This window comes from Protopterus annectens, chromosome 13.part0 (genome assembly GCF_019279795.1).
Source record: "Protopterus annectens isolate FY-2018-M chromosome 13.part0, PAN1.0, whole genome shotgun sequence".
Lineage (NCBI taxonomy): Eukaryota > Metazoa > Chordata > Ceratodontiformes > Protopteridae > Protopterus > Protopterus annectens.
In genome coordinates this window covers 615,466,388-615,492,630 of record NC_056747.1, presented here as the reverse complement: position 1 = coordinate 615,492,630, position 26,243 = coordinate 615,466,388, and the positions used below count along the sequence as shown (strand labels likewise).

General features: G+C 45.5%; 1 protein-coding gene across 1 annotated transcript in view; it reads right to left on the bottom strand.

Moving 5' to 3' along the window:
• TEX14 (testis expressed 14, intercellular bridge forming factor) overlaps window positions 1–26,243 on the bottom strand; it is a 3,435,352-nt gene that overhangs the window by 3,289,565 nt on the left and 119,544 nt on the right. The window contains exon 2 of the mRNA XM_044054283.1: window positions 11,664–11,778. Within this exon, the coding sequence (XP_043910218.1) occupies window positions 11,664–11,778 (115 nt within the window). The remainder of the gene's footprint in view (window positions 1–11,663; window positions 11,779–26,243) is intronic.

The following is a 26,243-nucleotide window of genomic DNA, read 5'->3' as shown; positions in this document are numbered from 1 at the left end:
CAAAGAACTTTAGGGCCTGAAAGGCTCAAAAAGTGGAAGATGGAATTACTTCATACAGGGATGGCACTAAAAGATACTAAAATAAATCCCTCCCTGACAAATTATCCCAAAAGGAGAAAAGGTCCAGTAAGCTGAGAACAAATGAAACAGGGAGAGGAGATATTAGGATGGACCTTAGCTTAGCAGATCTTTTTTTTAGAGAAAATGAATACATGGCTTACACTGCACTGGTGTCAACAATGTGTAAATGCAACACAAAAATGGAATAGCTAGATCAGAGAAGGTCAGGTTGCTGACTGACGCAAGAACAGGAAAGGCTGCAACAAAATGTTGATAAGCAGATTACAGAAAAGGAAGCAAGAAAGAGATAATAGCAAAACTCGAACTGGAAGTAGGTATGGGAAGGAAAACTGGAATGACAGTTTTCAGATGAGGAGAGGCAAGAAATAGGCCTAGTGCCAAAAATGTAACCAAATCCAAGAAATTCTGGATATCAGAATAGAAATATTTGCACAAATATTGTCATATCCTTAAGAGATTACATAAAGTGTTTGTATAAACAAACATAATGTGTTGGAGGGGTCTTCTTCAAAACATTGACTTACAATATTGTCGAAACCCAGTTCATCGAGACCACATCATCAAAAACTGTAAAATATCGAACACCCGGAACTGCAAAGCCTAACCCCGGGAACTGAACCACATGGCCAGCAGGACAAAAAAAATGCAGCAAGTAACATCCCCCAACTAAATATACTAACTCTGAGATTGCACTACAGTGGGGAAATGGCAAAGTTCACCATGGTGGCCAAGTGGTTCTTTTCCCGGAGTTAGTTTTCGATGTATAAAAGTTCTATCATTGTGGTCTCGAAGAACTGGGTTTTGACAATGTGGTAAGTCGATGTTATGGAGTAGACCCATTGGAGATGTACCCTTAATCAAACAGGAGACTGGGAGCACATTTCTTGATATTGTCCAAAGCTAACTCAAATTATATTAGACTTGTATGTAATACCTAATAGGGAAAATTCTGGACAGTAAACAGCAACTTAAGCTGGTGTTCAAAGGAATTTTAAAACATATTAAAGCACTGGTATCCCTAGTCTTACTGATATCAAAGAAAGTGATCATCAGGGATAGAAAAAGTAACATATCACAGCTCAAGTACTGACATCATAAACTGAATTAAACACATGAAATTAAACTATGGAACTGCAAAGCCAAATAGACTGTGCAAAAACAAATGGACACTATGGAACTAGATAACGAACAAGAGTTGAACAACTGACACAAAAGGATGGGTGGTAGGAAGACAAAAGGGTAGTACTATATCAATCTTTAAGGGTAAAGGAGAATGGTTAAGAAAACTTTGATTACATATCAGCTCTTTCTTTAACCAGAGAACTACAAACATTTCAGTATTAGAAGTCTTGTAATGAAGATGAATGGTAAAGGTTGACCAAGCAAAGAATATGACTGTAAACTTTGGGAATCTACAGTCTTTAAGTACATATTATTTACAACCTTTTGTAAATATGCTGCATTTACTAGAGTATTGATTCACTCACCATGTATGAGAACTGCACTATTTGTAATATGGTAATTGTTTGTTAAATAAAATTCAATTGCAATAAAAATATATATATAATCATAAAACATGAGAGGTGTGAACAGTAGGTCACTATAGCTTGTTTAGGGGCACTGTACTGTCTAGGAGCAATACACTGTAATCCATTATTGTGGTCATTACTTTTTCACTTTCCTCACAATCAAGCATCAAACATGTTTACAACTAGCTATCTTTTGTAGGTATGCTGTATGTATGTCTGACAAGTTGAAATATACTACTGTAATCATTTGATCTTTCACTTTCATTCCAGTTTAAGACTGGAGGGGTGTACAGAAGATGGCTGTCTTTTATGACAGCAACAACTTGAAATATATGCCTGCAGCCACTTGTCCTTTCATTCCAATCTAACACCAGAGGACTCACAAAAGTAAGGTATTTGTGCGTGTGTGTGTGTGGGGGGGGGGGGCATGCACTTTTCCTAGGTACGATTTATATAACCTCACACACACTTGTCTTCCCAGTTTATTGGAAACTACTAGTTTTTGTCAGCTTTGAACACTAAGCTTTGGGGACAGCTTATTTCCTCCTTGAAATAAAAGAAAAAAATTGAATTTCTTTCCTTGCGTATGATTTTGCTCAGTCCTTCACTGTATCAAAAGGTTGGAAAAAGCTCTAAAATGCATCTTGGCATCTAGAACCACATGACTTCACCCAGACCACTAGCCTAATTCAATTACTTCCTCTACAAGGATAGAGGAAAAAGCTAAACAATAAGGCAAAGTGTGAAAAAAAAAAAGAAGGAATCTAAATGGTATGGAGCCATGATGGAGAACAAATGTGGATGGTGCACAGGGGATGCAAGAGGAAACCAATGTGCAACGGGGGGGGTCATGGAGTCCTTTGTCTAGGGCTCTATTTCATCTAAGGCTGACTTTTAATTGCAGTCAGCGATCTGAGGTGTATACAGTCAATAAAGTGTCTACAATGAGGGGGTACTGATGCAAGTACGTGGAAGAAAGTGACTGAACACAGTTATTGCTTGGTCATAGGTAAATGGTCATTGACTTGCTATAATACAACCCCACCCATTCAGTTACTAACTACACACCCCTTAAAAGTTACCATCCGTCACTGGATCACTGCTCTATTCCAGTACACAAATTCAAATATATAAATCTTTCTACTTTTTTAAATTAAACAGCGACAACTTTGTGATTTTTTTAAATTAATTGCTGTTATTTCTAATATACTAATTTTACTTCTCAGCATCTGACATTAATATTTACACATTTTTTCCAAACAAAGCCCTTGTTTAAATTTCAAGACAATTTCAAGCAAGCCTTTGGGGGTAAGCTTCAGTCCTGTCCACTTTCTGATTTAAAGCAATGCCAAAATGAGAATCTTTGATTAGGTTTACTACCAAATAAAGCATGATAAACTTGTGACTACTGCCTACCAGGGGTGGTTTAATGACATGTTTATAAGGTTTCAAATTAGTTTTAAAAAATTTAGCAAGTAATGGAAGGGAAATTATTCTGAAACCAAACCACATTTCCCAATTTATTTGTCTTTGTTTACCGGGAAAGTCCAACTGGGTAATACCCATTTTCAGTGGAGGCCTGGGGAGAAAAGTTCCATTTGTTTACATTGCATTATACTAAGTTCCTATTAAGCACAAAATAGTTACATTTCTATTTACATTTATACACAAATAAGAAGTTATGTACTCACCATAATGTTCCATCTGAGTAGGTGGCTTCATTTGTCTGCAACCTGTGGGTCTTGGATCCGATATTGGATCCGAGCCGGCAACTATTTATACAGCTATGGATCCGAGCTCCTAGCTCCTCCCCTCACCCATAATTCCCTGACAACCTCAATTGACCTCAGATCAAGTTTGCCCTCCTATACACCTGAAAAGGTATCCCAACAGGAAAGGCAGGAATAATACCACCATCTAACTCTTCTGAAGGCCAGGGGGAAGGAGGGGGGGGGTGGTTGCAGTCAAATGAAGCCACCTACTCAGATGGAACGTTATGGTGAGTACATAACTTCTTAATCTGGAGTAGGGACTTCATTTGTCAGCAACCTGTGGGACAGAGTCCCCAGCTACCTGAATCTTGGGCGGCCATCATGGAAGGATGTTCTGGAGCACTGCAGAGCCAAAGGATGCTCTCCCTCTGGAAGTGACTTCCAGTTTGTAGTGGTTAATAAAGGTATGAGATGAGGCCCAAGTGGCTGCTGAGCAAATATCATCCAAGGGGACTCTAGATCTGAATGCAGTAGAAGTAGATATGGAGCAAGTGGAATGTGCACGAACCCTTTGAGGTGCGGGCCTCCCAGAAGCCTCATAAGCTAGAAGGATACATTGGGAAATCCAGTGTGATAAGGTGACCTTCGAAATGGCTTTACCTAAGTTGAATTTGGCAAAGGAAATGAACAGCTGATCAGATTGTCTGTGACCAGCAGTCCTATGAATATAGAAACGCAGCTGCCTGTGCACATCTAATGAATGCAGCTTGTATTCTCCTTTATTTTGATAATTAGGGAAGAAAACAGGAAGATTGATGGACTGATTGATATTGGTTTCTGAGGCCACCTTAGGTAGAAAGGATGGATTGGTCCTGAGGTACACTCTATCCTGATGAAAAACCAAGTAAGGGGGTTTTACGGAAAGAGCTTGAAGTTCCGAAACTCTTTTCGCAGAAGTGATGGCTACCAGGAATGCTGCTTTCCAAAACAGGTATTTAAGATCAGCCGAGGCAGCTGGTTCAACGGGAGAAGCAGTCAAGGCCTGAAGAACTAGCGATAGGTCCCAAGGGGGTATGGCTTCTTTGATAGGGGGCCTGAGCAGAAAAGTACCCTCGAGGAAGGTTTTACATAGTTTAGCTGACATCAAAGGACCTGTCTCGTGTCCTACATGGTAATGGGAGATGGCTGCCAATTGTACCTTGACTGTCGAACAGCTAGCCCCTTGCTGAAAAAGCCTGGTAAGGAAGTCCAAAACGGACGTTAGTGGAGCAGTGAAGGGGTCCAAATTATGATGTTCCGCCCAGACGGAGAAGCGCCTCCATTTACTGCGGTAAATCTTCCTGGTGGAAGGTTTATGCGCTGCCACCAAGATGGCTTTGACTGGTGAAGAGATACCGGGAGTCCCAATTAAGAGTGGAACTGAAGCAGCCAAGCTGTCAGCTTCAGGTTGTCCAGATTCGGGGTCGGTAAGCCTGATGGGTGGGAGATCAGATCCGGGCTGGGATCCAGAATCCAGGGAGGATTCACCAAGTGAGACCACAGGTAAGGGAACCAAGTTTGTCGAGGCCAGAATGGGGCAATGAGGATCATTTTGCTCCCCAACCGAGAGGCTTTCTGTAACATCTTTAGTATCAGGGGTAGAGGAGGATAGGCATAAAGTAGACCGGGCAGCCAAGCATGCACTAGAACGTCTCTCGGGGCTTCCCCTGGTGGGGGAATCAGGGCAAAGAAGCTGTCACATTTCGTATTTGAGGGAGAGGCAAAAAGATCGCAGCAGGGTTGCCCCCATTTTGCAAAAATCCGCTTCGCTACTCGGGAGTTGAGAGACCACTCGTAAGGGGAAAGAATAGTGCGACTGAGTTTGTCCACCAGAATGTTGGACCGTCCCGGAATGTGCGTTGCGATCAGAAAGCGGTTGGTGGAGATCGCCCATTCCCACACTCTCATGGCCTCTCGGCAGAGAGGATAAGACCTGGTTCCCCCCTGTTTGTTGATATACCAGACAACTGACATGTTGTCCGTCTGTATCACAATAGTTCCGACGGGAAGAAGGTTGTGAAGTGCTTGCAACGCCAACAGCACTGCCCTCATCTCCAGAACACTGATATGCAGGGAGGTCTCTGAGTCGTTCCAAGTGCCTTGGACTGTTCTGGCTGAGCAATGCCCCCCCGCCCCACACCCGAGGCGAGAAGCGTCCGTGGTCACCATGACGAGGGGAGGTGGAGCGCAGAAGGGGCGACCTGTATGGAGGTCTGAGGAATGAAGCCACCATAACAAGGCCCTCCTGCAAGCCTTGCTGACGGAGACAGGGTAATTGAGAGGAAGAAGCTGGAAGGACCATTGTACTTGAAGGGTCCAATGTGGTACCCTCATGTTTAGGCGAGCACACGGAAGGAGCGTAATTGCTGCTGCCATAGAGCCCAGTACCCTCAGGACCAATTCCGCGGGTGGAGCTTCTGATTGGAGGATGGCCCGCACATGTAAACTGAGATTCTGTAGTCGTTCCGAAGTGAGGTAGGCTCGTAGACTTCTCGTATCTAACCTGGCCCCTATGAAGTCTATCACTTGTGTCGGAGCAAGGGAGGATTTGTCCATATTGATCGTGATGCCTAACTGGGGGGCTAGGCGAAGAAAGAAATCTCTGGCTGAGCAGAGTAGATGCCTTGTTGGGGCGGTCAGGAGTCAGTCGTCCAGGTACGGGAAGACCTTCATTCCCTGAAGTCTCAGGTGGGCCGCTATCACTGCTAAAACTTTGGTGAACACCCTGGGGGCTGTGGTGAGGCCAAAGGGAAGGACCCTGAACTGAAAGTGGCTGGCTCCCTGCCGGAAGCGGAGAAACCCCCTGGATCGTCTGTCCATTAAGATGTGGTAGTACGCATCCTTGAGGTCTATTGAGCACATCCAGTCGTTTTCCCGCAACAGGGGGAGAATGGATTGAAGAGTGACCATTCGGAATTTCTCCTTGGTTACTGACAGGTTCAAGAGGGAGAGGTCTAGAATTGGTCTCAGGTCCCCCGTCTTTTTTGGCACCAGAAAGAACCTGGAGTAAAACCCTAATCAGAGCTGGTCTGGGGGGACGGGTTGGATGGCCCTTTTTTCTAGCAGCTGCTGGATTTCCGCAGCTGCAGCCTCCGTCTGATCGGGTGGTACATCGGGGAGGTTCTTGAGTCTGGGAACATGAAGCATAGGGATTTTTTAACCTCTGGATATAATCCGAAGCACCCAGCGGTCTGACGTATTGGACTCCCATGCCACCAGATGCCTCGAGAAGCGCCCCCCGACTGCCTCCAGAGTGGAGCAGTCGGGCAACCCTTCAGGGCTGTTACGTGGGCCGATCAGAGAAGGATTCTCTGGACCCAAAATTTTTCGGTGCCCCTCTGCCTCTAGGGCGACGTCCTCCCTGTCCTCCTCTGCCATGGAAGGACTGGTTGTCCGGAGCAGGTTGGGAATGTTGCGATTTCTGGAACCACATCTTCTTCTGTCCCTTTTGTTTCTTGGAAAAGGACCTCTGGGGAGCAGAGAAGCGGACTCCGACGGCAGACAACATCTTCCCGTCCTTCTCGCTCTGGACAAGTGTCTCGCAAACGGTCTTGCCAAACAAAGCAGAACCATCAAAGGGGGCATTTGCAAAGGATGCCTTAAAGGGCTCCGCGAAGTCACAATGTCGGAGCCAGGCCTGGCGCCTCATAACTAGGCCCGCTCCGCTAGCTCTAGTGGCTCCCTCAGTTGCGTGAGACAACAGCCACATAGAGGTATTAGAAACAGATCTCAGAGTGGCCATACAAGTGGAGTACAATTGCTTGTCCTCTGTCGACATGGACTCCGGGGGGGGGGAGCAGCGTATTCTTTAATAAGATCGCGCTGCATCCTGATGACATGCGCCATGTAGTTCAGAGACCTTACTGAGAAGGTCGTTGAACTGAATACCCGCTTCCCAAGGCGATCCATCACGCGAGACTCCTTGCTCGGAGGATGGATCGAGGGGCTCTCCTGAGCTAGTTCCCTCTTAGTGGCTGCCGCCATCAACATGGCAACTACAGGGGGACCCTTGCTCCAGTGGGGCCGGTCTGCGGGGGGGGGGGGATGGGGCTCAAAATCCTATCCGGGCGCTTGGGAATAGACTCCACAGTGTCCGGCTCCTTCCACGCCCTGGTGGTCACAAGGTCCACCAGGGGGTTGGCCGGAGGGGACACCCAAGAGGTAGACGGGCCTGCTTCGAATGCCTTCAGGAACACGGACTCGTCGGAGGAAGCCTTAGAGGCAGACCACCCCCCCTGAGCCTGAGCATTTCCAAGATGTCTCCAAAGGAGGCATCCTCAGGGGGTGATCTTGGGGAGCCTTCCCCTTCATCCAAGTCTGTGTCCTCTGTTAAGGACTCGGGGGAGTCCACGTGCCTCCTCTTACACTTATGCTTGCGTGGCACTTCCTCAAGGGGGGGGGGGGCTGTCTGAGGAGGTCTCGCCAGCAATGTCCTGTTCCAAAGGAACAACCTGGGACATCGAAGCAGGATGTCCCTGTGGCCGGGTGATGGAAGCCTGACCCAGCAGAGAGGGAGTGCAGGGAGGAGCCGAGACCATGGCCGGGGGTCTGGATGTTCTCGACAGAGCCATCTCCACTACATCGAAGGCCGAGGGGGAGCTGCTCTCCCTGGGCTCCGAGAGCCGACTCCCACTCGGATCTGATGAAGGGATCGGAACCGGCGCAGAGACCGTCGGATCCGAGGGACCAGTGTGCTCCGACCTGGACGGAGCCGAAGGCACACTGAATCCCTCGGATCCGAAGCTCGGGCCACAGCTCCGAGAGGTCGGATCCGATGATGGAACCAACAGACTCGAGGATAGGGTCGGATCCGAAGTACCCAGTACTGTCGGCGCCGACCCACCCCCGGCTCCAACGCTGCCCGGCTCCAAGCGCTCCGAACCTGGAAAGCGGGTTGGAGAAGGAGCTATCTGAGCAAAAAAGGGTGTTGAGCTCCCCCCCCTTCGGGGGGGGGGGGGAGGCAGGAGCACTCCCATCTGCAGCTGGGCCTGGATGAAACTTCTCATCATCCGGTCCAAGTCTGCATCAGACAGGCTGTAGGTGGATCTCGACGAGGCCACCGAGGCAGGCCTGGAGTGCCGCCTCAATGACCTCGACAGAGATCGGGTCTCCTCCTCCGGTCCCAGGGAGAAGCAAGGTGATCGGAGCCGAGGAGGAGGAGACCTGGAAGCCGTGGAGGGAGAAGCCCGCTTAGCTGGGGGGGGGGGGGTGAAGCGGAGGCCTTGGCCCGCCGCTTGTGGTGCTTCTCCCTCCGTTTCTCCCTCCTGGCCTCCCTATCCTCCGGCACTTTAGTGGGAGTTTGAATCCCGTCGGAGGAAGGGGGGCAGGAGTGGCCACCACCACAGGCTGGGGAGGTGCCACGGGAGTAGCGGAGGCCGAAGCCAACTCCGGGGGCAAAAGTCCCGCCAGGACCAACTTCGACCTCCGCTCTTTCAGTGCCCTGGGGTTGAACCCTGCACAAATCGTGCATCCTGAGGACAGGTGTTCAACCCCAAGGCACCGAGCACACCGAGTGTGGCCATCTGCCAGTGAAAGCTTATGGCCACACTCGGTGCACTTAGAAAAAATGGGCTTTGGGGCCTCCGACATTTTTCAAGAAAAGAAAAAACTACACAAACACACCAGGCCCCAAAAACACAAGCAACACACACACTACGACCAGTGAGGGGAGGAAATACACTAAAAAAGAATAAAATTAACAAAAGGGGATCCTAAACACACACACTATTTAAGAAAAGAAAGATTTTCTATTTTAACAAGTTTTTCTGAAAACTTATCTGAAAGTCACCAGGAGCTCTGAAATCCAGCTGTCTCTTCTAAGAGCGGCAAACTAGATCTGAGGTCAATTGGGGTTGGCAGGGGATTATGGGTGAGGGGAGGAGCTAGGAGCTCGGATCCATAGCTGTATAAATAGTTGCCAGCTCTGATCCGATATCGGATCCAAGACCCACAGGTTGCTGACAAATGAAGTCCCTACTCCAGATCAGCAGTTACATTTATACATTCTAAGATTTTACGGAGGTGGAAGTTACTAAAGAGAAAGCCCACGTGCAACTTAGTGGATTGTACTGGCAGCAGTTATGTACAAAGATTTTGTCATTTCAGTGAGAGTTTGCGTGTATTCTATTTAAGGAGAGTATTTGGACAGAATCATATGGTGAACACAAAGTCTCAACCTTGTGATGAGCGTGCGCAGTACCAGGACTGGTTAAGATGCTCTTTAAGCAATGGTATAAAACTACTGAGTTTGTCTGAGAGTTTTATTTGTATGGGGATACTATTCCAGAGTTTAGCAATGTACTGGGAGTACAGCGAGTCTCCTGCAACATTTTTTGACTTATATGGAAGTAATAAGAATTTGTAACTAGAGCAAAGGTCCCTTGCTCGACAGTAGTCAGTAATAAGTTATGCAGTGCTGGGCATTTTTCTGGATGTTGAATTATTTGCGTGATGTGGTTAGTTGTGAATATGTTAGGTAGTTGTGTGGTTCAAGCCAGTTTAATTGCTTTAAGATGTGACAATGGTGGGTCCTATGAGGGAGATTGGTGGCAAATTTGGCTAGTTTATTGTAGAAGGAGGCAGGTTTCTTTCTTTCAGTATCGTTTAAGTTTGTTAGGTTAGGAGCGCTGTATAAGAGAGTTGGGAATAAGAAGGTGGTGGCTACAGTTTTTCTTGCAGTATCTGCAAGGAATCCATTGGTCCTATAAATGGAGCCCAGTTTCTGGTGTGTAGATTTAATGGTGTGCAGTATATGCTGGTCATATTTGAGACTGTCATCTATTATAACACCTAGAAGTTTACTGTGAGTTACAGTTTCAGTGACAGAATTATTTGTTGACTTTATAGTAAAAAATTGCTTTTGATTTTGGCAAAGTTTTTTTAGGTAAAAAACATTAACTTAGTTTTCTAGGGGTTGAGTAGGAGGCTTGATTTTTTTGAGTAAGGTTTCTACAGAGGAGAAATATTTTTGGTTAATGTCTTGGAGCTTATTTATTGTTGAAGCAACACATATTAATATTGAGTCATCTGCATTCCGAACTAAACTAGCATGGTGAGTGGAGGTGTGGAGGTCATTAATAAATATACTAAATAGGAGAGGACCCCGGATAGAGCACTGAGGGACACCTGTAATAACTGATTAAAAGGATGAGTAGGTGTGTTGCCATTTAACATCTTGTTGGCTTCCAGCTAGGTAACTAAGAAACCCCAACAATGAGTATTATGAAAGTCCAATTGAAGAGAGTCGAACAAGCAGTTGCTGGTATGAGACCGTATCAAATGCTATTTACTTTTTATGTAAAACGTCTTTTTATGCATTTTACTATTATATTTTGTAACTATCGATATCAATGATTCCTCCTGATGTACAACTTTCAAGTACTGCTACTGTAAACTCTGTAAAATTGTGCTTGTGATATTAATGTCTATGTATATTTGTACTTTGGAGCCCCCCCCCCCCGGCCTAGTCGGACTATCCCGGTAAAAAAATGTACAATAAATAAAATAAATAAACATGGTGGACACAAGCAGACCATTGTTTCTATATTGGTTTTCTTATATTGGTAGAGTGTAGTAGAGCAGTATTTGTGCTGTGCTGGGGCCTAAAACCATGTTGTGTTTCTGAGAGCAAGTTATTTGAGGTCAGGCGTTGCATTAGCTGCATATGGATGCATTTCTCTAATATTTAAAAATATAATATACATAAAATAATAGTAATAATAATAATATAAAATCAGCAATAATCGGCAATCTTCTCACTCTGTTAACAACACTGCTGTTTGAAACCAGGTAGGATTCTTTCTGGTGCTTAACTGTTTGGCGAACACTATATTAAAATGCGTGTTAGCTGACCATTACAATAGCAGGTTTTTGTTCTCTATCATACTTCATTACTAATGCAATACAGTATTTAAAATCTGTAAAACAAAATGAATCAACAAGACTTGTTTTGCCTTTGTGCAAATTATATACCTCAGAATGTGAACAGTCTATTTTTGGCCCTTGCTCCAGTGTAACCTGCTATATATTTGCAAACACATTCCTGTGTTTTGTGAGGATCTTTCTGACTGAGACATTTATACATATACTTGAGACTTTTTTTCTCAATGGTCTCTCTGCACCCTTCTTCTTTCTAGACTCAGGTTAAAAAGAAAGAAGTCAGGACAGAAAGAAAGTATTATTAACTCGCTGCTCAACTCATTAGCCAAATATGATATAAAGAGTCACAGGAACAGAAAAAAATTACAGCATAATGTAGATAAGTTAAAAGATGTCAAGACTACATTTTAAATAATAATCTTACTGATTAGGGTCTGCTCCATTATCCAGTAAAACATCCACCAATTTATCAAGGCCCAGCAGTGCAGCTACAAACAAAGGAGTCTGTCCAAGACTGTTGACTGTGTCTACATCAGCACCTAGAAAATGAAGAATAATTTGCTACCACATTATGTGAACTAGAAGCAACATCATCCATTCATGCATGCATTTCTCTGACTGCTTACTTAATTGTTTATTTTACTGTTTTGACGACTAAAGAGATAACATCTGGGCAGCACCCATTTCAGTGTAGCCTTAGGTAGAGAAACTCCAATTCAGAAATTTTTTACAAAGTCACAGTCGCTTATTAAACTGAACCAGTGGGAGTAATCAACTATTAAGAATGTTTTCTAGCTGGGACATAAATAACATTTTGTTGCTTACATACATATCAACCAGAAACTTAAATTTGGTTCCCTCTCTTGAATTATAATGGATGAAAACTCATTTTGTCAACTGCTCATTTGATGAAAACATAACATAGCCAAATCACAACTCGAGGAAAAATTGCACAGTTGACAGTACTTCAAAACAACTTTGCCTCCGCACTCCACATATTCAAGTTCACAGCACCTTTCAAGGAAGTACAAATCTGAATTTAGTGACACAACTAACGTTCGCTTTATTGAAGGAGTTAGGCTATACATCCCAAATATGTACTATAGGTAAATCAGTGATCCTCCAAACTACCTACAGGTGGTCTGTGTACCGTGTTCAAATGAGTCAGACAGTGAGTGTGTGTGCATGTGCGTGTCTGTGTTTTTATGTATCTGCATATCAAGGAAGCAGTGGTGTGGCTATGGTCCCACGCACTCAAGTACATAAAACGTTAAAGCCCTGCAAAAACAATTTAAAAGTATATATGTTCTACTTTTTTCAACATGTCTGTTAATGTAAGTGATTAATGTACACTCAACTAAATGATATTTCAGTCACATCAGCAGTTGGTTACATGACATTTAAACCATTCCAATTCAGTGTACTGAGTTTCAAACAAATATGACTATTCCAAATCAATGTGCCCCAGTCATAAAATAAATCAAGATAATAAACATAAACCTCATACAAGAAATAGTATAATACACTGCCGACAAATATTATTACCTCCACATCCCCAGCTCAATTTAAAACTACTCTAAAAACTCATCTTCTATCCAGGTGGTTGTGTCCCTGTTCTACCCCTGATTAATTCTGTCATAAATATCTCAGGCCTGTTACTATTTCAGCTTAACCAAAAGTCCCTTTACTTTCTCAGGTTCATAGATTAGTACTAGGCTAACTGCCCTTGTGGACCATTTTAAGCCTAGCCAATTACCCCATGTGAGAATCAAACCCTGTACCTTGTGCCTGCAAGATAAACACCTTAACCATTATACCATCCTCTCACATATACAACTCTCTCTACCATCTACATTATCTATACTTTCCTCTCTATCTTATTCCTATGACTAATCAAGCAATACTTCATCTTGATTTTTATTGGCACTTGAGTATTGTACTACTGTTATTTTTCTGTATTTATTGTACTTTTTTCTATGTGGAGGCTTTCTCCCCAGGCTTCTGCTGAAAAAGGACATGTGTCTACTCAGACTATCCCAGTAAACAAATCTAAAATAAATAATAAAATAATATAAAGAAAATCAGTGAAAAAAGCAGAAAATTTCTAGTTCACAGACATATGGAGCTTGAAAAACGTCACATGCACAGATCATGACAAACAATAATCATTATTACATAAAACCTGAACGCAGTACTGTTACCTACAGGCAAAGGTTATGCAATATTATGACTACTAGATACTTTTGTATACTGCTGCCATTAAGCTGAAGTCTAGGTAGTCAACAAAAGTTCACTTAATAACTGAATTTAGTGCTTGTGGGGTAGTGCAAGTACCCCACAAGCAGTTCATAATACAAATTTCAGGTAAATCAATAAAGCCACCAGAGTACAAAAATATAACTCAAGAATACCATTCTTTCCTCAAAGATTTCACTGCATCTCCATCTTGATTTACATGGCATAGTCTGCCATTGTTAAACACACAGAATGTAGTCTTACACTCTGTAAAAAAAATCTAATCTTTCTTTGAGTCTAATGGGGACTTAGTGTATATAGAAATAAATGCACACACACATATATATATATATATATATATTTATATATATAATATATATATATATAAAATATATATCTATATATATATATATATATATATATATATATATATATAGGTCGACTTCTAAATTTTGAAGTTTCAAAACTTTGGATTTCTAATGGTTGAGACCGTAAGATCGAAATTTTGAAACTTCGAAATGTAAATACAAATATAAAAACAATTTTTTTTTTTTTTTTTACATTTTTGCAGGGGGGCTGCACACCCCACACCCCCTGCTAATTAAATATACCAACTCTGAGGTCGCACTACAGCAAGGAAAATGGTAAATATACCTTTCCATGCTATATGGCGATCTCCATTTAAACGGTTTGAAGTTTCAAAACTTCGATCTTATGGTCTCAACCATAAGAAATTCTAAGTTTTGAAACTTCGAAATTTAGAAGTAAATCCATACATATGTATATATATATATATATATATATATATATCTATATATATATATATATATATATATATATATATATCTATATATATATATATATAGATATATTAGCTTCACTTTCACTTCCTTGACTTTCCAGAAATGATCACACAAATGGTCAGACAGAAACTGGGTACAGTGCCAGACTGTGACATCAAAAACTTGTAGAATGCTGTATATGATAGCTGTAGATAAGCAGCCATAAGTCAATACTCCAAGGCAGTTTGTAGTTTACAATAAAAAATCAAGGGCTACTATTAAGATACTGGAGTACAAAACACATATGTAATTCCCAGTAGAATATAGCCCTTTTGATAGGATACACCATCTTTGATTGTGAAGTCATCATATAAATATAATGGCCACACTGCTCCTTGACAGATACTTTCTCCCAACATACCAAATCAAAAATTAAGAAAAAGAAGTTGTGTCTTACCATAACGTTCCATCTGAGTTGTTGATCTTCCAGTCATCACTGATGGCTTGGAACCGAGTCGGCCTAATACCAAGCTCGTGTACACCAAAAACTCTCGAGCTAAGCTGCTACCCACAATGCCCTTCTCCCAGTTACCTCAGATCGAGTTTGCATGGAACATATAGAAGAAACAGAAAGACAGAGGCCATCTCTGCACAGAAACCCTGAAACACCACAAGGACCCCAGAAAATCCACCAGGAGCCTTTGGTGGGGGGCGGTGGGAGGGTGTGATGACTGGAAGATCAGCAACTCAGATGGAACGTTGGTAAGACATAACTTCTTTATGTGAAGTTGTTAATCTTCTTCCTATTCAACACTGATGGGACAGAATCCCAAGCTACTTGGAGAACCTGGGGGGCCCTTATGGAAGAACATTCCTGAGAACCATTGAGCCGAAAGCCGCTCTTCCCCTGGAGACCAGATCCAATTTGTAATGCTTGATGAAGCTATGGGGTTTAGCCCAAATGGCTGCTGTACAAATGTCATCCATGGAAGCCCTGGAATGGAAGGCAACCAAAGTTGCGATGGCCCTAGTTGAATGAGCTTTGATTTGATCAGGTTTGGATTCATTCATAAGGGAATATGCAAAGGTAATGCAATCTCTGAGCCATTTTGATAAAGTAACTTTTGAGACAGCACATTCCAGTCTAGGACCAGAAAAGGAAATGAAAAGTTGGTCTGATTTGCGAAAGGACTTAGTCCTGTCTAGACAGAAATGTAGTTGTCTATGTACATCCAATGAATGAAGGCAGTATTCCCCTTTCTTTGAGTAGTTTGGGAAAAATACAGGGAGCTAAATGGACTGGTTAATAGAGAAGTCAGAAACCACTTTGGGGAGAAAAGATGGGTTAGTAAGAAGGGATACTCTGTCCTTATGGAAAATTAGATATGGGCTCTTGATGCATAAGGCCTGTAACTCAGATATCCATCTGGCTGATGTGACCACCACCAAAAACAAAAGACTTCTATTACAGGAAATAGAAGTTATGTACTTACCATAACGTTCCATGTGGAGTGTTCATCTCGCCTTTGTTCTTACACATGGGTTCGGAGCCGATCCTCGGCTCCGTGCCGGCCTCTTGCAAGCTCTGCATCGAGAAGAAGCTCGAGACAATCTAATACCCACAATCCCCCTCTGCCTTTACCTCAGATCTAGTTTGCAAGCAAACCAATCTACATAACAGCACATTCATGCCATACATCTATACATACAAAAACAGACACATATAAGTATATGTGTATACCAACTATGTACAGAGAATAATGACAGTAGCAAAAATGCTTCTGGCCAGGCATCAAAGAACGTTCTTCCTAAGGGTGGGAGGGTGGGACTGTAAGAACAAAGGCGAGATGAACACTCCACATGGAACGTTATGGTAAGTACATAACTTCTATATGTGATAGTGTTCAATCTCGCCGTTTGTTCTTACACATGGGTAGCGTCCCTAGCTCCTAAATCCTGAGGAACTCACGGGAGGACGTTCTTGAGCACAGTGGAACCAAAGGTTGCCCTGTCCCTAGAAACTTTATCTACTTTATAATGAGAAATAAAAGTATGTGGCTTAGACCAGGTAGCAGCCGCACAAATAGCATCCAGAGGTAGGCGAGCTGCATGAGCCAAAGACGTAGATATTGATCTTGTGGAATGTCCCTTGGGTTTGTTTAGAAGGGGATGATTTGCAGAATCGTATACATAGATAATACAATCCGTTAACCACTTTGAAAGAGTTCTTTTGGTAACTGCAAGTCCTTTCCTGCTATCAGCAAAAGCCACAAAGAGTTGATCTGTTTTCCTGTGATCTTTTGTTCTATCCAAATAAAACCTTAGCTGTCTGTGAACATCCAATTTGTGTAACATATACTCCATTTTGTTGGAGTGTTTTTTGAAGAAAGTGGGTAATTCAATGGACTGATTAATGTTGTTAATAGAACACACTTTAGGGAGGAAGGATGAATTGATTCGAAGAGACACTCTGTCAGAGTGAAAGATCAGATAAGGGTGCTTGATGGAGAGAGCCTGAAGTTCAGACACTCGTCTAGCAGAAGTAATGGCTACCAGAAAGAGAGTTTTCCAGGACAAATATTTTAATGGGCAAGAAGAAGCAGGTTCAAAGGGGGGCAACATTAATTTAGATAGTAACAAGTTTAGACTCCAAGGTGACGTAGGAGATCTGACCGGAGGTCTAATATGAAAAACTCCTTTTAAAAAGGCTTTACAAAGTCTGTGAGCCATGATAGGAGCTCCATTCTCTTCCACATGGAAATTCGAAATGGCAGCCAATTGAACTCTTAGAGTAGCAGGAGAAGCACCCTGATGAAATAAGTCTGTTAAGAACTCTAAAATCTTATTCAAAGGAGCTGTAAAGGGATCAACGTGGTGTGTATTCGCCCAGAATACAAACCGTTTCCATTTGCTAGTATATGTTTTAGTAGTGGAAGCCTTATGCGAAGCCACTAATATATTCTGGACTGCTGGTGACAAGAGATCAGACCTGGCTAAGTTGGGAATTGGAGCAGCCAAGCTGCTAGATGGAGTGACAGAAGCGCGGGATGGGGAACCCCTGACGAGTGAGTCAACAGATCCGGCTCTGGGTCCAGAATCCAGGGTCCCCGAATGCAGTGAATTTTCAGGAAGGGAAACCAAATTTGACGAGGCCAGAATGGAGCAATGAGAATTATCGTCCTGTGAAGGTTCCTGGCTTTCTGAAGAAATTTCGGTATCAGAGGAAATGGAGGAAATGCGTACAGGAGTCCCGGGGGCCAATCGTAAACCAGTGCGTCCCTGGGGACTTCCCCTGGAGGGGGTAATAGGGCAAAGTAGCTCCTGCATTTTGCGTTCATTGGAGATGCAAACAGGTCGCAGGAAGGCTGGCCCCATGTGCGAAAAATCCTTTTCGCCACTGACTGTTTCAGAGACCACTCGTGCAGTAGCAGAATTGCTCTGCTCAGCCTGTCGGCTATGACGTTGGATGACCCCGGGATGTGCGTTGCTATTAGAAAGCGACCCGTGGACTCTGCCCACTGCCAAATTCTTATGGCCTCTCTGCATAGTTGATAGGACTTGGTTCCCCCTTGTTTGTTTATGTACCAGACTACCGACATGTTGTCCGTCTGAACTGCAATAGTCCCTAGAGGAAGAAGGGGAGCAAAGTGTTGCAACGCTAGAAACACTGCCCTCAACTCTAGAACATTGATGTGCAGATTGTACTCCAAATTGGTCCATTCGCCTTGGACTGTCTGTCCCTGAAAGATGCCCCCCCACCCTATCAGGGAAGCGTCCGTGGTCACCGTAACTGTGGGCGTGGGTAGCACAAACGGCCTCCGCTGGGAAAGGTTGCACGTTTGGAGCCACCAGTTTAGGTCTGTTTTGCAAGTCTTTGTTATGAGAATCTCGTGTGTTAGAGGTAGTTGTTGAAATGACCATTGAGCAAACAGTAGCCATTGTAGAACTCTCATGTGCAGCCTTCCCAGGGGAATTGCAATAAGGGAGGCTGACATGAGGCCCAACACCTTCAGTACTAGTTTTGCAGGAGATTTCCTTGACAAGAGTAGAAGACGTATGTGAGTCTGCAGTGATAATATCCTTTCTGGGGGAAGCCTCAGAACTAATTGACGTGTGTTTAACTCTGCTCCTATGAACAAGATATTTTGTGATGGCTGAAGTAAGGATTTTCCGAAATTTCCGGAGATCCCTAGGTGAACACACAGTTGAAGAACATAGTCTCTGGCCTTCAATAGTTGACGCCGGGTGGTGGCTGAAAGGAGCCAGTCGTCCAGATACGGAAACACCTGGAATCCCTGACGTCTCAAGTGAGACGCTACCACTGCCATGCATTTGGTGAAGACTCTGGGGGCTGAGGTCAGACCAAAGGGCAGGGCTCGAAATTGAAAGTGACTGGCTCCCAGCCGGAAGCGCAAATGATCTCTGGATGCCCTGGCCATTTTGATGTGGTAGTATGCATCCTCTAGATCTATTGAGCACATCCACTCGTCCTTCTGTAGAAATGGAAGGATCGACTGAAGCGTGACCATTCGGAACTTTTCTTTCTTGACGAAAGTATTGAGGTAACTCAGGTCTAGAATGGGCCTCCAGTCCCCTGTTTTCTTTGGAACTAAAAGAACCTTGAGTAAGTCCCGAATCCTTGCTGGTCCGCTGGGACTGGCTGGATGACTCTTTTCTAACAACTTTGAAATTTCTAAAGCTGCTGGCTCTCGCAGATGGGGCGGTACATCTGGGAGTCTTTTCTTTGGAATGGGATAGGATAGGAAGGGTATGGAGTAACCTCTGGTAACTACGCTTTTTACCCAATTGTCTGTAGTTATATCTTGCCAGGCCTGAGGGTAAAGGCTAAGCGACCCCCGACTGCCTCCAGAGCAGGACAGTCGGGCCTCCTCTCAGGAGTGCTGGAAAGGTTTACCAGGGAGTGTATCCCTGTCACCCTGATGTTGCGGACCCCCTCTGCCGCCAGGGCGGCGTCTTCCACCTCTGCCCCCTCCTCTGCCTCTAGAGGGGGCATCACCCTGTGTGCCCGGGAAAGACCCTTGATTTTGTTTCCGAAACCACATTTTCCCACCGCGTTGCCCTTTGGGGTACGGCCTGGTTGGGGTGGAAAAACGGACTCCGACAGCAGACAGAGTCTTTCCCTCTTGTTCACACCGGGTAAGGGTCTCCTTTACCTTGGGGCCAAAAAGAGTGGCACCGTCAAATGGGGCGTTTGTAAAGGAAGACTTGAAGGCTTCCGCAAAGGAGCATAGGCATCCAGGATTGTCTGAAGAGCAATCGCTGAAGCTGCTGCCCTACTCGAACCTTCGGCTGCGTAGGAAATCAGCCTCATGGACGAGTTAACAATCGATGTTAGGGTATTAAGTTGAGCTGTCACTTTCTCTGAGACAGCTGCATCTGTAGTACCCTGGAGGGTATCTCCCAACTCTTTGACTAGATCCCTCTGCAGACGTGTAAAATGGGTGAAATAGTTCAGGGACCGCATGGAAAAAGCCGCTGAACTAAAAATGCGCTTCCCATATCTATCCATCGTCCTAGAATCTTTATTAGGCGGATGGACAGACGAAGAAGACTCCGACATCTCCTTTTTCGTGGCTGCAGCCACCACCATAGCGTCTACTGGAACTCCTTTAGTAAGGTAGGACTTATCCTGAGGTGCTGTGATGTACTTGTTTGGTTTCCTAGGAACAGGTTCCACTGTGTCAGGAGCCTCCCACGCCCTTCGAGCAATAAGTTCCATTAGTTCGTCGAAGGGCGGAGTGACCCAGGAGGAGGAAGGGCGAGCACCAAATGCCTTCAGCAGAACTGACTCATCCTCAGAAGGGGGAAGGGACTGCCAGTCACCTCTCTGTTTCAGGATCTCCAAAATGTCTGAAAAAGAGACATCTTCTGAAGGTGACTTAGGGGACCCCTCTGACTCATCTAAGTCAGTATCAGATGTAATGGATTCCTGTGGAGAATCCAAGTGTCTCCTCTTACACAGTCTCTTCCTAGGGACTTCCTCGTGGGGAACATCCGAAGAAGCCTCGGAGGAAGAGGGGGCACCCTCCAGGGGTGGCTGAGACACTGGTGCCCGACGCTTGGATGTGGCCGTGGGTGCAGATGAAGACAAAGGCCCTTTATGGGGAGGAGAAACTGCTTCCACTGATGTGGTTGTCTGGGTAGACAACACCTTCCTCATCAGGTCGAACGCTCCCGGGTCCCGCATCGAAGAGTCTCCCGGCTCCGAAGAAATGGGAAGAATCCCCGACACTGGCACCGAAGGCATCGACCCCGAGGACGGAGCCGAATCGATCCGTGCCGAGGCCCCGAGGGGGAGAGTCGGAACCGACACGTCGGTTCGACTCTCGGCCCCGGAACCAAGAACAGACCGTCGGCTCCGAGACTCCGGTACCGGGTAATACTGACAATATCAAGTTAAATAGAATTCTCAATAAAATACAACAAAAAGTTATATCTTAGCTTAGAAAACCCTCGAGCTAGCTCCCAACGATGCGAATGCAGCAGCGGCAAACTAGATCTGAGGTAAAGGCAGAGGGGGATTGTGGGTATTAGATTGTCTCGAGCTTCTTCTCGATGCAGAGCTTGCAAGAGGCCGGCACGGAGCCGAGGATCGGCTCCGAACCCATGTGTAAGAACAAACGGCGAGATTGAACACTATCACATTTATAGATCACATATCGTGGCAGGCACAAAGGGAGGTACAGAAAGGCACTGAAGAACCTGAGAGAGATTCCATGTCTCTACAGGCTGCCTGATAGTATGGAAAACTCCCTTGAGAAAGGTCTTGCAGAGTCGGGTGGAGATAAGAGGGACTCCATCTGTACCGTTATGGAAATTGGAAATAGCTGCTAAATGGACTCAAATAGTAGAGGCTGATGTCCCACTGTTAAACAACTCAGAGAGATAGTGAAGAATGGTGGCTGTAGGAGTCGAAAAGGGGTCTAGCATCTGATTATTCGACCAGATAATGAATCTTTTCCACTAATCTCTATAGAGTTTTTTGGTGGATGGTTTGTGGGAGGCCAGAATACTATTCCGGACAGAAGAGGAGAGAGTTTCCTGCCTGGCGACTAACGGAAGTGGAGAAACCAAGCTGTCAGCTTGAGGGTGGATAGATTTGGGGGAGTCAGCCCTTGTGGGTGAGATATTAGGTCCTGACGAGTGTCCAGGATCCAAGGAGGTTGTAACAGGTGAGGTCGGAGGAAGGGAAACCACACTTGACGAGGCAAGAAAGGGGCAATGAGAATCACCTTGCTTCTCAACCAAATAGTTTTCCTTAGAAATAAGGGTATCAGAGGTATCGGAGGATAAGCATAGAGGAGACCTGTGGGCCAATTGTGAATCAAAGCATCTCTCGGTAACTCCCAGTGTGGGGGATAAGAGGTCAAAACAGCTGTTGCATTTTTTGTTTGAGGGGGAGGCAAAAAGATCGCAACAAGGTTGGCCCCAACGGCTAAAGATTTCTGCCGTCACAATCGGGTTGAGAGACCACTCATGAGGACGGAGGATGCAGCTGCTTAGTCTGTCCGCAATCACGTTGGAGCTCCCCGGGATATGCATTGCGATTAAAAAGCGGTTGGAAGCTATCGCCCAATGCCAAATTCTCATTGCCTCATGACATAGGGGGTAGGATTTGGTCCCTCCCTGTTTGTTTATATACCAGATGACCGAAATATTGTCTGACTGGATAGCAATTGTTCCTGACGGAAGGAGCGGATGAAGTGCCTGCAACGCTAACAGCACTGCTCTTAACTCCAAGAAACTGATATGCAAGCTGACCTCCAGGTTGGACCACATGCCTTGGACTGTCTTTCTTTGGAAGTGCCCCCCCCCCCACCCTATCAGGGAAGTGTCCGTGGTCACCATGGCATTGGGTTGGGGAGTCTGGAAGGGGCAACACCAAAGATTTTCGTCTGTTCTCATCTACCAGTGGAAATCTTGCTTGCAGGAGTTGGTGATGAGGATCTGTGCATTCAGGGAGTGGAGATTGGATATCCACTGGGACAAAAGGAGCCGCTGTACTAGTCTCCTATGCAATCTTGCTAGGGGGACAATTGGAATGGCTGGCACCATAAACACCAGAGCCTGAAGAACTTCCCTTGCAGACACCATCCTTCAACAGAGTATCACTTGTACTTGTAACCGTACTCTCAGAAGTCTGTGAGGAGGAAGAGAGACTTGGCTTGTTTGAGTGTTGCATATCGCTCCTATAAATTCCAACTGTTGAGTGGGATGAAGGTTGGATTTTTCCCAGTGAATTGTGATGCCTAGGAACTCCGCCAGTGCAAGGGTGTAGTGGAGGGCCCTGACCAGTAGGCGCTTGGTGGGGGCGGAGAGGAGCCAATCATCTAGATACGGAAACATCTGGAATCCCTGAAGTCTCAGATGAGCTGTCACCACTGCTAGGCATTTTGTGAACACTCGGGGGCTGTCAACAGACCGAATGACAGGGTTCTGAATTGGTAATCATTGGCTCCCAGCCGTAAGCGAAGAAGACCCCCGGAGCGTTTGTCCATTTTGATGTGGTAATACGCATCCCGGAGGTCTATCGAGCACATCCACACACCCTCCCAAAAAAATAGGAGAATGGATTGAATCGTGACCATGTGGAACTTGGTCTGAACTACTGATTTGTTTAGCTGGCTGAGATCTAAAATGGGCCTCCAGTCCCCGGTCTTTTTTGCCACCAAAAAGAATCTTGAGTAAAAACTGGAACTGCACTGGTCTGGTGGAACTTGCTGTATTACTCATTTTTGACACAGCTTTCTTATTTCTGAAGCTGCCTCTTCCCTTTGACTGGGTGGAACATCGGGAAGGGATTTCAGAGGTCTTGGGTAAGAGATTAGGGGAATGTAATAACCTCTGGAAATTATTCTCTGCACCCACTGATCGTTTGTAATAGAGCGCCAGGCAGCTTGGTGTAGAGAGAAATGAGCCCCGACTGCTTCCAGAGGAAAGCAATCGGGCAGTGCTTCAGGAGCGCTGATAAGGTTGTCCAGAGAAAGAATCCCTGGAGCCCTGATTTCGGGGACCCCCTCTGCCCCGAAAAGGGCATCTTCCATTATTGGAACCCCCTCTGCCTCTGGGGGAGTCCTCGCCATGTGCAGTAAGGAAAGGGCCTTGAGATTTTTTGTGCCACATCTTTCCACTCCTCTGGTTCCTGGAAAAAGAGCACTGGGGCTTGGAAAAACATAGGCCAATGGCAGACAAGGTTTTTCTGTCCTGCTAGCACCTGGCTAATGTGTCCTTCACTTTAGAACCAAACAAACCGGACAGTTCGATAGGGGCATTTAAAAAGGAAGACTTGAAGGAGTCCGCAAGGTCACAAATGCGCATCCAGGCGTGGCATCTCATAACTACACCTGCATCCACAGCTCTAGCCACCCCTTCGGTTGCATGGGACAGCAACCTCATGGACGAGTTGGAAATCGACTCTTGGGTAGCAAGTTTGGAAGCAACTTTATCATGTGCCCCATCCGAAACATGACCCGCGAGAGTCCCAGAGAGTTCAGATATGAGATCTCTTTGGAGCCTCGTAAAATGTGCTGAGTAATTCAGAGACCTAACAGCAAAGGTCGCTGAAGCAAAAACTTGCTTCCCTAATCTGTTCACCACCTGGGACTCTCTGTTGGCCAGGTGGACAGCAGGACTTTCCTCCACAAGGTCCTTTTTCGTGGCAGTCGCCACCACCATAGCGTCTACTGGTAAGCCTCTCAATCAATGGGGCTGCTCCTCTGGAGGGGAGATTATCCTGTCTGGTCTCCGGGGAATGGCCTCAACGGTATCAGGGTTCTTCCATGCCCGCTGTACGATGAGCTTGACTAGGTCATCGGCGGGGGGGGGGGTCACCCATGAAGTAGAGGGCCAAGAGCGGAAGGCCTGCAGGAATACGGATTCCTCTGAGGAAGGGTTGGAGGGCTTCCAGTCGCCCCTCTGCCTCACAATTTCCAGGATGTCTCCAAAGGAGTCATCATCAGGGGGTAACCGTGGGGACCTCTCCCCATCATCGTAATCAGTATCTTCAGTGAGGGACTCCTCCGGGGAGTCCATGTGCTTCCTCTTACACGTCCGTTTCCAAGGAGGTTCTTCAGTGGGAGCATATGAAGAGGACTCAGAAAGGTGGTTACCCTGTACAGGGGGTTTCCTGAGGCTTGCGCTCTCGGTGCCCTGGGGGAGTGGCCTGTGATAGCTGCTGCTCAGATGGAACAGGGGGATGGTCCGACGTAGGAGGAGTGCTTCCCGAAGCAAGCGCCCTCTCCATCACACGGAAGGCAGGCCCATCCGAAGAGGAATGGGAGCCTGGAACTGAGGAAGACAATCTCGGAACCAGGGTCACACCTCGCTCCGCACGACCTGCTCCCAGGGACAGAGCCTCAAGCAAAACCGGGGCAGGAGTCACCCCCGGAGACAGAGACGGAGCCAATGAAACAACTGGAATCATTCCTGGAGCCAAGGAATCCACCCCCCAAGCATGAGATTGAGGAGGGGATGGTTCCAAAGGAACCGAAACCCAAAGGGGCCTTGAAGCTTCAGAAAAGGTCACTGTCGGCGCCGAGGAGAGGATTCCTCCCGCAGATATTGGAGCTATGGGCCTCAGAACCAAAGGGTCCAAGGGAGGAGAATAAATGGGAGTCGCAGGGGCAATGGACCCAAAGCCAGAAGTGGGGTGGGTTTGAGGAAAATTTGTAATCCCCCTGGCTGTCAGCAGCTGATCAAACAGGCACACCACATCCAGTTCAGAAAGGCTCCTGGTGGACCTTACCGACACTCATGAGGGGGAGTCAGGTCAGTCCAAAAAGGGGCTAAAGGCTTGTCCAGCAAAAGGATCCAAGGATGGGGAGTACCAGGTCCAAGGTGTAGTAAAAATCGGCACCGAGGATTCCAGTTTCTAGACAGGCAAAAGGGGAACTATCACTGCCTAAAAAGGGATCAGAGCAGAAGTGATAGCTGGGGTGGAGGTCATTATAGGCTCCAATGGAGTCGTCAGTACCAATCTCGGAACGGAGATAGGGACGACGGTACTGAGATAATGGCAGGCAATAAGGTAGGGTCCGAAACCACAGTCGGAACTGTAGCAGTAGTCGGTGCCAAGGGCGGCGCCGATGTGGAAGTCATCACAATATCAGAAGAAACCAGTGGAGCAGAGCTTGGAGCCAAGCTTATCGGAACCGAGGAGGTGATCTTGTGCCCCGTGGAAGTTTTATGGACCTTGTGCTTATGAGGCTTGCCCTTCTCACTGGCTGGTGAAGAAGGGTCCGAATGAGGACGTTTTTTGTCCGTAGATGGAGGGGTTGAGCCCTCCTACGCAGAAATAGGCTCAGACAATGGAGAAGGAGGCAGGCCTTTCAGAATAAGTTTATTCTTTCTTTCATTCAGCGTTCGCTGACTGAAACTAACATAAATCTGACAGGGAGGTTTCACAGATAGGTGTGGAACCCAAAGACAATAAACACATTCCTCAAGTAGATCGATGTTGGGGAGTTTACCATTGCAGGAAGAGCAATGCTTAAACCCTGAAGTCCCTTTCTTTTCAGACATATCACAAAAATGAGCAACTAATCCAAAAAGAGGTATTGAGGAGGAAAGAAAAGAGAAGAAAATACCAACAATGGTATTACGAATATCACAAGGTTAAGGAAGGGTGTTTACCAACAATGGTAAGAAAGAGAATACCCGTGGGTAGAGCTAGGTAAGAAAACAAGAAATATAAGAGTTTTGAAAGAAAAACTTAAAAAAATACTGAAAAAAATTAAAAAATACAATACTTAGCTGGAGAGCTCAGTGAAACGCTGGTATATGGCTGCACGGCAAACGTGATCTGAGGTAACTGGGAGAAGGGCATTGTGGGTAGCAGCTTAGCTCAAGAGTTTTTGGTGTACGTGAGCTTGGTATTAGGCCGACTCAGTGATGAACAGGAAGAAGATTAACAACTTCAGATGTCATCTTATAACAGACTTTTGCTTTCATACTTCACCTACTCCCCA